The sequence below is a fragment of the Belonocnema kinseyi genome, chromosome 2 (genome assembly GCF_010883055.1).
Source record: "Belonocnema kinseyi isolate 2016_QV_RU_SX_M_011 chromosome 2, B_treatae_v1, whole genome shotgun sequence".
NCBI lineage: Eukaryota > Metazoa > Arthropoda > Insecta > Hymenoptera > Cynipidae > Belonocnema > Belonocnema kinseyi.
The window spans coordinates 69,505,354-69,515,766 of record NC_046658.1 but is presented as its reverse complement, the minus strand read 5'-3'; the positions used below and the strand labels follow the sequence as shown (position 1 = coordinate 69,515,766).

Below are 10,413 nucleotides of genomic sequence, written 5' to 3'. Positions count from 1 at the left end.
TCCAGGGATCTTTCTAAATTCCTTCGTTCGTTTTCAGCTAAATGTTTGGCTATAATAAGGAATAATATCCCTGTCACAGCTCAATTTTTTTTACCGTGTAGCTTCTTTTATTTCCATGCATTTTTTCATGCAGACTCTCGTGTTTCTGTGACTTCTTATGTCTCTTCTAAGTAGAATAGTAATTAATTTAAATCTTTAAACCACAAAAATATGAAGACAAAAATTCCGAGAGCGACATTAAATACGCTGATGTAGAACGGATATAAAATTGAGAATTATCTTAACTGTTGAAACCTATAAAATTTGCTAACTAGACAATAGGTTGCAACGAGCAAGACTGTAAACCTAATTTTAACGGAAGATGGTTTCTTCTTAAGTGTAAAAAACAAGGTCGAGAATAGTGAATAATGGGGAAAACGGTAACCCTGCTTACAAACCATCTAACAAAAACAGATCTTTCCTCTTGATATTAAAAAAATTAGTATTTACGCGAGTGTTAAATCAGGATACGATTATGAAAATTTCGCAAGAACAGTTTACACAGATAATTTTGTAGCTTGATTAATTACTCTTCTATTATAAAATTTCATTATTAAAAGAACATAGTGGTGCAATGAACTTTTGTAGGCCACAATTTTAAGTTAATTTCCTTAAAAATGTTGACATCCTCCCGAAGCAGAAGAATAAACAGAATTTGGCATCATTTGTCAAAAGAATGTTGATTTTAGAAGTATATGACTTCTAGAGCAGAATCATAGTTTCTTTTTTCTCCAAATTTCTCCAAATCTATCTGATCTGAGAAAACATAGCTATTACTGCTAATGTTCACATCAAAGTAAACACGTCGACAGAGTACTCATAATGGGCAGTAATGAATCTGTGGTGTGGCTGTAATTGACTCCTGAGTCATGAAACTAGAGACCGGCTTAGCGGTTAAACACGTTTCTTTCAATGTTATTGTATTCAAATAATGGCGACATTAGAGCAGAAATTAACTCACGACTTCTAGAACTCAGATAATGCATTCCTGTTTTGATGCAATATTTATGAATTGGAACGGACAACACCAATCACAAAAATGAACATTGTTATTGAGCAGTACACGCCCAAACCGTTATAGAGGCACCTTGTGATTCTTCTTTTGCAAGACAGGTTTTTTTTAATTCAAAGGATGAAATGCATAAATTGTTCCTTCTTAACGCCTTTCAATTTAGATTCTAAAATATAATTCATATATTATTTACATATAGACCCATATCAATATACCTATGTTTATCCTTCTGTTATTTAGGTTCTTTAAAACCTTATCTCGTTCTTGAAAATAGTCAAATTAAACTTGACATTAGTGTGAAAATATATTTTTTATAAAAGCAAACTTTGACGATTGTTTCATTTAATTATATGGCTAAGCTATGTCACCAAAGAAACCAACAAATTATGTAGCATTACTGCAACCAAATCGATTCACATTGCCTGATTCAATGCAGTCGCTATTTCCACTTTATGTTCAGTGCCAGCTGTGTATTTTTCTTCAGTCTAAATTACATAATATGTATTTCATATCCATATGTACTTTACGTAATTGTTATCTCGTCTGACAGGTTCAGTAATTTATGCAACCTTAAATCTGTACGCTCTTTTTTATGATATTGCTACATTTGTTCTTGATAATCATATCAGATATTTAACTATGTAAAAAAACTGATTCATAATCCCAAGACCATGGATTCTGTAAACAAATATAATGATTGTTTTACGTGTAGATAAAAGAACTAATGACATTCGTTGAATGTTTCTCTTTCTACTTTTTCATAGCATTTTATCTCATCACAAAATGACAATGATAACTAAATCATAAAAAATATCACCAAGCAACATTCACGATAGAATTGATGACAACACGTGCTGTAAATCCTGGTTTAAGAGCACCATTTTTGCCATCACCATACTTAACAAAAATTCGCAAAATGCACTTTTCAATTTATTTTCATATTAGTATTTACTTTTATTTTGGATAAACGACTTTTATGATGTCGAACAACACACTTTGAAAGTTGTACTATAACATGAAAATGTTCTCAGATTTCGCATATAGACTACTTCTTAGGTGCCAGGGTATATTGTTCCTTTAAGAGTTCGTAAAGTTGAACTACTTTTTTATATATTCACTTAATCTCCCTTTTATACTCTTAAATATACATTTCTGTAATCCTTCTTCTGGCTCCTTCTTAATCACGCTTCTTAAAGATATCCGTTTGTTAAATAGCTTCAGGTCTTTCTTTATGGTTCGCTTCTTTTTTAACTGGAATGTCCTATAAGCAACCATAAGATAAACCTTTTTTATTAAGGCTTAGAAATATTTTAAGTTTTTCGATTATTAAACAATAAAATTGTATTTTACTGTTCTTCCTTACGTTTATCATTTTCATTCTGACTCCGGCATTTATTTCTCAACTCATTTGGAAATTTATGATTCTATTCTGCACATTGTTTGCAATTCAAAATGTTTGTTTATTAACTGAATGTTTACAGTCTCATCACCTGTCAGGGCTATTAGTGACTTACTATAGGGTTAATTATAAGCTATAGGGCATACGAGAAGTAGTCCAAGGCACAAAAAAGAAGCTTGTCTTGCAGTATCACGTACAACATGAAACAAACATGATACTATGTCAGCCACAATGACTCCCTCAAATTCCAAATATTGTTATGGATACTTTTGGCAATTGCGGATTTAGTTTCTGATTTCAGCATCCGTTTCTCGTACTTTACCATTTTTATTACTTTTCCCCTATTTCTCCGATTCTTTTGGAAATTAATTCCACTTGGAATTATGTTTCTGATTCTATAAGAAATACACTGTTCCTCTACTTAAATTTCAAATTTGATTTTGTTTATAATAAATGTGGAAATGATATACATTTCAGTAAACTAACTGCAGTATACTTTTAATAAAAATCATTCATTGAAAATTGGATAGTTATAACTGAAAGAACGTAAAAATGACACTAAAGTCGAACGTAATTCAATCTACTACAACCAAATCTAATTAAAAGTTATTTCATGAAATATACTGCAGTATAATGAGACGTAATGTAAACTATGATAGGAATTAATTGGCAAAAGTCGATAGTAGTTTTCCCAGACTTTTCCTTCTTATAACCAGATAGGAGTATCTTTTTTGTGGGGAAATGTTTTCACCATAGAAAAAGATACTTCTCTCTGATAATAAAAAAAATACTTACAAAAAAGAAAATAAAAATATGATTTGCGAAAACGATTAGAATAAGACCATCGTGCATTTTCCTTGAGAGCTACCGGCGAAAGTAAACAAGTGCTTGGACGCAAAGGGCCGAGCAATTAAGGCAAGAATTGTAAATGTCCTGAGATAATGAGATAAGTGTGAGCAACTTATGTTGGTGAAAGGATCAAAGATCATTTACAATATGCGAGTGAGGAAAACGAAGCGAAACACTGGCAAGCAAATAAGATCGAAGAAAATAAAATAATGCAGTCGATCGGCGGCTTCGGACAAAAACAAGTGACCTAACCTTACGCTGTGCAGTTCTGGATCCTTTTCAGGCGCGGTCCCTCGTCCTTTATGGTTGGGAAGGATCTCAGCGGGAAACAGGTAGTGAGAAGAACACTGCACACACAATTTGGATCCGTAATAAGGATTTCTCAAACGAATAAAGCACTGACAGAGCCCCGCTTGTAACGGGACCCATCTGCCATGTTAAAAAACACAAACGGGACAGATTAACACGCGCACGCTCGCTTCAATTCGAACTCTACAACTTTTACCACCTCGCATCTCTTTCAATCTCTTTTCACTTTGACAGTGGTGGTTGCTCTACTCTACTCTACTCTACTCCACTCTCTGCTCTGCTCCTACTCCTTTCTCTATTTCCTACTCCGATGCACTACTCAGCTGAAAAGGCTGAAAACATACCGCTTTACTTGCAGTAAAGGCATACCCAGCGACATCTGTTGGCAATATAGTGGACTACATGATACAACAGTTATATCTCTGATTATCAGAGATGAGGGTTATAGATCTGATTATGAGATATATTGAGATATTCAGAAAAATGCTCAATCATTCTTCTAAGCTCCAGACGCGTTTTAGGCAATTAGAAGAAACTAATCAATGAAATGGCTAACATTTTACATATTTAAAAAATCGAATTTTCAAGCACAAAACACTTTTTCTACGTTCTACCAAACAACTTAATTCTATATAAAATAGCTTAGTTATTTACCAACGTGTTTCATTTATAAGCAAAGGAGACGAACTTTTTACAAATCAGTTGAATTTTTAACCCGAGAATATAAATTTTCTACCAATAAGTTAAATGTTCAAGAAAATAGTTAAATTTTCAGGTTAAAAAATTAATTTTTAACGAAGATAAAACAAGTTTTGAATATAGAAAATTAACTTCTTACAAAAAAAAAACTTTTAAAAAAACACATACATTTTTGATCAAATAGTTAAATTTTCAATCGAGAAGTTTACTTTCCTACCAAAAAGACCAATTTTCACAAATTAAATAAATTCTCAACTAAATAGTGTAAACAATGGGTGTGATGCCAGTTTCGAACAATTTTTAACTAAATAATCGGATTTTTTAACTAAAAATTGATTCTAGAATTAATTTTCCCAGCAAAAACGATCTTTCTACAAACCAGTTTTTTTAACCACAGAATACGAATTTTTAATTTAAAAAATTCATTTTTAACCAATCAGTTGAATGTTCAACAAAATACTTAAATTTTCAGTTTAAAAAAGATTGATTTGTAACAACAAACAAAATTTTAACTTAAATTATGAATCGTCAATCAATTAAGTGTAACTTTTAAGAAAGTAGTTAGACTTTCAACGAAGTAGTGGAGTTTTTAGCACAAAAAGATGGATCTTTAACCAAAAAGATGAACTTTTAACAAAACACTTGAATCCTCAACTGCAAAGATTAATTTTCAACCAAACATTTATATTTGTATATAAAAAAAATAGAATTTCTACCAAAAAATATTAATTTTCAACAAAATACTTCAATTTTCAAACAAAATAGTTCAGCTTTCAACTAAATTCTTGATTTTTTGAGTCAAAAATTTAAATTTTCAACAAAAAAGTTAATATTCAAATGAAAGGGATTCATTTTTATCCAGACAGTTACATTTTTACAGAACAAGATGAATTCTAAACAAAAAAAATCACATTCTCGTCGCGCGCAACTCGCTTCGCTCGCAAGTTTGAGCGCGCCTAGAGCGCGCGACGGTTGAATCTCGCGCTTCGCGCTCGGATATTTATTCTTTGCATTTGTAGTGCTTGAAAAAAACTTTATCAAAAAGATCTCTTTTAGATGGCAGTATTTATATACGTCTTCATATTCTGAATTGTCTACTTAATTAAGTATAGTCAAAGATTAAGTTTCTCAAAGGCTTTGAGGTACTCATTCTCATCGTGACACTCGCGCTGCGCGCTCGATTTCAAGAAGTGATTCTTAACGAAATTGTAGATCTTTTTTGAGATAACCATTTTTGTTAATTCATCTTTTTTTGTATCCTACATAGTTTACCCACAAAGTGGAATTTTTTTATTTTCAAATTCAGAAAAAAGTGGTCTCAAAAATTTTCAAAATGCGCTCACTTTTTGAATTTTTATCAAAAACGTCTGGTTAACGAGCTTGTCCTTTCTTTTAGGACCTAGAAAAAGTGTGCCAAAGATGGATTTTATTCGTTCACTTTTTCGAGAGTTATCGTGTTTACGGACGGACGGACGGACATACAGGCAGACGCCATCGTAAAACCCTGATTTTCGGATTCAGGGGGTCTCGAAACGTGAAGATCCGTTGAAAAAGTGTGATGTCAAATTTCCGACAATTCTAATACTTTCTCAATCATAAATGATGAGAATGTAAAAAGTGGTCAGACAAGGGGCATTTCATAAAACACGTGATACATTTTTCAGGAATTTCTGACCCCCTGAATTTTCAAGTCAAATAGGCGAATTTTCAAAAAAATCATTGACATTTTCAACAAAGTCGTTCAATTTTGAAACAAATCGTACCATTTTCAATGAAAAAAGATGAGTTCTTAACAGAGTTAAAGGACAATAGTTTATCTTTTAGTAAATAGCTAAATTTATAATTTAGAATGGTTTATCTAAACTCGAAACGTACCTTTTTCGTAGAATTTAAGAAATATTAATATTTAAAATTCTAACTTGTGGAAAGAAAGACATAAACGCGGCTATTTTATGTTTTAATATTTACTGAATACTGCGAAAAATGAGTTCAGAATTCCAATTATATATGTTGAATGGTAAATTAGGCAATTCAATTTATTCCGTAACCAAGTTGCAAAATTAAAAAAAAATGTTTACCTTTGAAACATTCATTTAGTTTTCGAAACTGATTCTACATTAAAATTGAAAGCATTTAAATGAGATTCAAATAAAATTTAAAATCCTATTTAACGTCCAATAATCAAGTTAATGTAAATAATTCCTGAAAATAAAATCGAGAATCCAACGACCAAATTTGGTCGTTAGATTCTTGATTTTATTTTCAGGAATTATTCACATTAACCTAAGTCTACATTTTAAAGTACTCCTCTCTTTGATTTATTATAGCTTGCTGAGAACTAGGAAGCTTTTTCTTGTTTTTTCATTAAAAATAAAAAGTACCAAAGTTGCATTTTTTTGCTCTACCTGAAAATTTGTGTTTTCCTTTTCATGATGTCCCGTATTTATTTAACCGAAGTTTCGAGAGCACCGAAATTTTTATTATTATGACTCGTAATCTTGATTCTGAATGTATACAGATTGAAGAAATGCTCTACTGTGATCTTTTGCAAGGAGCAATATAGAACAGATTTTTCCATGCTATGGAAAAAACTAATTTGTAAATATTACAAACGTATAGTCTAAATATCCAGCGACCAACATTTGTGTCTATTAGGTTTATTATCACAGATAGGGTTAAAAAGTATTGCGCAAAAAAAAGTTTTCAACAAATTAAGTAGTCAATTTGAAAAATACGGAAAGAAATGAATACCATTATATAATTATTAAGAATGATATACTTTGATTTGTATAATTGTATGTCGCGACGGATGCAGAAGGCTGTTATCCTTGGATCGCTCCGTGTCCTCTATACACACGAGGTGTTCACCGACCTGTCGTCATCATTTTATCGTGCCCTGTGGCCACCCATTTTACAGCCGTGAGACGTGGTCATAGGTGTGATTTACCGCTGTTCTGCCAGGAGCCAGGGTCATTTTTAATAGATAAAATTTGCTCTCAGTGGGATCCTGCGGTGGTTGTTTATCTTATTTTCATTTATTATATATATTTGTTGCGTGTATATGGACAACATTGTATTACAAATTGAAAATTTATAATAGTAAAATGAAAGGATTCTCTCTTCAAAATGTTTATTCAGGCTACATTATTTTATCAGCCTAATAATTTTTATTTTTATTTGACTTCTTATGGTATAGTGACATAATTTCCCAGGACTTTTGCCTGACTAAACATTGCCCTTTACCGCTGACCCTATTAGCTGCCAATATTTTTACTGGAATTATTATTTTCCTCTCATATAATCTATAAATAAATAATAACTAATTCTCAATATGTGGACGTTAATTGTCTGCCCGATAAACCCTCTTAACTACCGCACCTACCCCTTCTGTAATTATATTAAAAACTAAGTCGTTTATCTTACTTTAAAAAAGGAAAAAAATCATCAAAGTTTATTTCGCTTGAGCATCTTGTTTTTACTGACGAGTATTTCATAGGTACAAATAACATATTAACACTAACTGAATCCACAACACGATTCTGTTTACGAGATTAAATAACTTATTAGTAACACATATTCAAGTACACACTAACAATAAAAAGCTCTTGCTATCAGTTATAATTAAACTGGAAATCCGAACAATTTTTCATAAAAACTCATCACTTAAACATGAAATGGTCCGATTCCATAGTCGAACTTTGGTCAACATTTGTAGTATGAAGAATGGCGAACTAATGAAAATGAAAATGATCATATTGTTATATTCCAATTTAAAAGTTAAACTCAAAGTTAAATGTGTCGAATGATTAATTTGATGAGTTTCACTCTAAGTTCTAAAAGTGTTTCTAAGGCTAACAGACTTTACATTTAACATATTGTAGAAACATCTCAATCTTCGCGTCTTTGGCGCAGTTATTTTAATTTTTAATATTATAATCGATAACCAGTCGAAAAAGTCATTAATTTTTTTTATGGCACAGATACAATATTTAACACATAACATCCTTTTTAAGGAGGGCTCATTTGATCGAAGTACTAGAACATTCCGTTGAATCAAATAATTCATTATTCATTCCAACCACTTCCATCTAGAGGACAAGCACATTATACCTTCTATGATTACTTTTTTTTGCGATTACCATGGTTAGTACGTCGGTGTTTGTGATTGGATTTGCCACTGTTTGCTGATTTCTTTCCTTCGACGTGCCCATTAGTGACATCTTTCCTGGAAACCCTTGAGATATCGTTCTCTGAAATGAAAATGATTATCGTTAATTTTCTCTTTCATTCATTTTTTATTCTTTTAAACTGATTTGTTTTCTAGACCTTCACAAATTTCCAATTGAATTAAATGCGACTATTATTTAAAATAAAATTATTCAAGGTAGTTTTCGTGCCGAAAGTCAGATGACTGAAAAAAATAGTTTTTCTATGATTTTAAGAATCAAAATATTATAAATGATGTCATTTCAATTTAAAAACATAATTTTCCATGAAAAATGTTAAGATTCACAAAAAAAACATTAGTTTCACCATATTGTTTGTAATTGGATTTTTCTTACCGTCGCTTCTTAGCAATTATTAGAAAATGATTGCATTTTAATAAATGACGGTTTGTTTTTCTCGGGGAAACATTCTCTACAACTCTACTGTTTCCAATTTTGAAAATAAATTTTTCTATATCTGAAATCGTTAGAACATTTGCTAAACAAATAATTATATTTTAAGATTATTTAGTTACTTTTAAAACTGGAAACAGTAGAGGCGTAGAGAATTTTTCCCGGAAAAAACCGTAATTTATTAAAATGCAATCAGTTTAAAAAATTTTGTAAGCAGCGACTGTCAGAAAAAATTGAATTGCAAAAAAAATGGTTAAAATTAATGTTTCTTTCTTTATTGTGAATTTTAACATTTTTCATAAAAATTAATGTTTTTCATTTGAAATTACATCAGTTATAATATTTTGATTCTTAAATTCATAAAAAAAATATTTTTTTCAGATATCTGACTTTTGGCACGACAACTAACTTTAGTTCAAGACATTTAAACTCTACGAATTTGGAAACCATTTCCTTGCGGAAGGTTGGTGAATTTTATGATAATTTAAAATAAAAATATGCTAAGGGAATTTATGATTATGATTTATTGGTAATATTTAAATTAAATATATACAAATTTTTAAATTGCAAACATTAGAAAATGTAACGTAGAAAATTCAATAATCCAAAATAATAAATTTCTTTTTTATCTATAGAGTTCATTAACACACAATTTTGATTCATTATCTTAATTTAACATATCAAGAGCTTCAATTTAAACCATTCTGGAGAACATCTGATGAAGATAAAAGCTTCCTGCATAGGGGTCTAAAACTCAAATTTTTACACTTCCTACTCACGGATATAACCGAACGAGGAAAATAACATAGCTAATTATATTTTTTATCAAGATCTTTCATTCCAAGAGCTTCAATTAAATCACTCCCAGGGGAAATTGAATTAAAAGAAAAATTTCCAGCTTGGTTTGTAGATAATAGTCATTTATTTCATGCAAAAATAAACTCAGTTCAGCCTCCTCTATACGATACAACTCAAGCGAGTTCAATTCGTGACAGTACTGATTGTTTTCAGTGCATTTTGTCTAGTGAACATATAGTAACACATCAATCTTCAAACTTTTCAATTTTCACGGCTATGCAGTTGTTTATTATGTTTCCAACATCTTATACAACTTTATAAGGTTAGTAAAACAATATCAATTATACAGGGTGGACACGCGGGGGCGTACATACATGGCGAGTTGAATGCTACCCGAGTTGCACGATAGCAGAGGAGAAGCCATTATACAGGGGTATTTTCATATTTCGCGCCTTCAAAGTTTCATTCGGATTGGCCATTCGGCCAAGTCTGTGAATCTTCGGATCAAGTTTATAATTGTTTCCATGGTTGCGTTCGAAACTTCAAACGGATACAAGTGTCAAAACAATATAGGTTATGTTATATAGTTATTATTATTATTACACCATTAAGACATTTCCCTTTCGGGGTAGGCGTGACTCACTCGGCAGGGGAAAGGAGTAGTGTGTGGATGGGATAGAGATTTTTCA

At 31.2% G+C, this 10,413-nt stretch overlaps 2 protein-coding genes across 6 annotated transcripts in view; both read right to left on the bottom strand.

Moving 5' to 3' along the window:
• LOC117168466 (probable beta-hexosaminidase fdl) overlaps window positions 1-3,881 on the bottom strand; it is a 92,681-nt gene extending 88,800 nt beyond the window's left edge. For both annotated transcript variants that reach the window (XM_033354141.1, XM_033354142.1), the window contains exon 1: window positions 3,552-3,881. The gene's annotated coding sequence lies outside the window, so the exon portion shown is untranslated. The remainder of the gene's footprint in view (window positions 1-3,551) is intronic.
• A 3,880-nt stretch (window positions 3,882-7,761) lies between these two features.
• LOC117167076 overlaps window positions 7,762-10,413 on the bottom strand; it is an 18,963-nt gene continuing 16,311 nt past the window's right edge. For 3 of the 4 annotated variants that reach the window (XM_033351686.1, XM_033351688.1, XM_033351687.1), the window contains one exon: window positions 7,762-8,557. In XM_033351686.1, the coding sequence (XP_033207577.1) occupies window positions 8,427-8,557 (131 nt within the window). In that variant the 3' untranslated portion in view covers window positions 7,762-8,426. The remainder of the gene's footprint in view (window positions 8,558-10,413) is intronic. The other variant, XM_033351689.1, reaches the window with a different exon arrangement.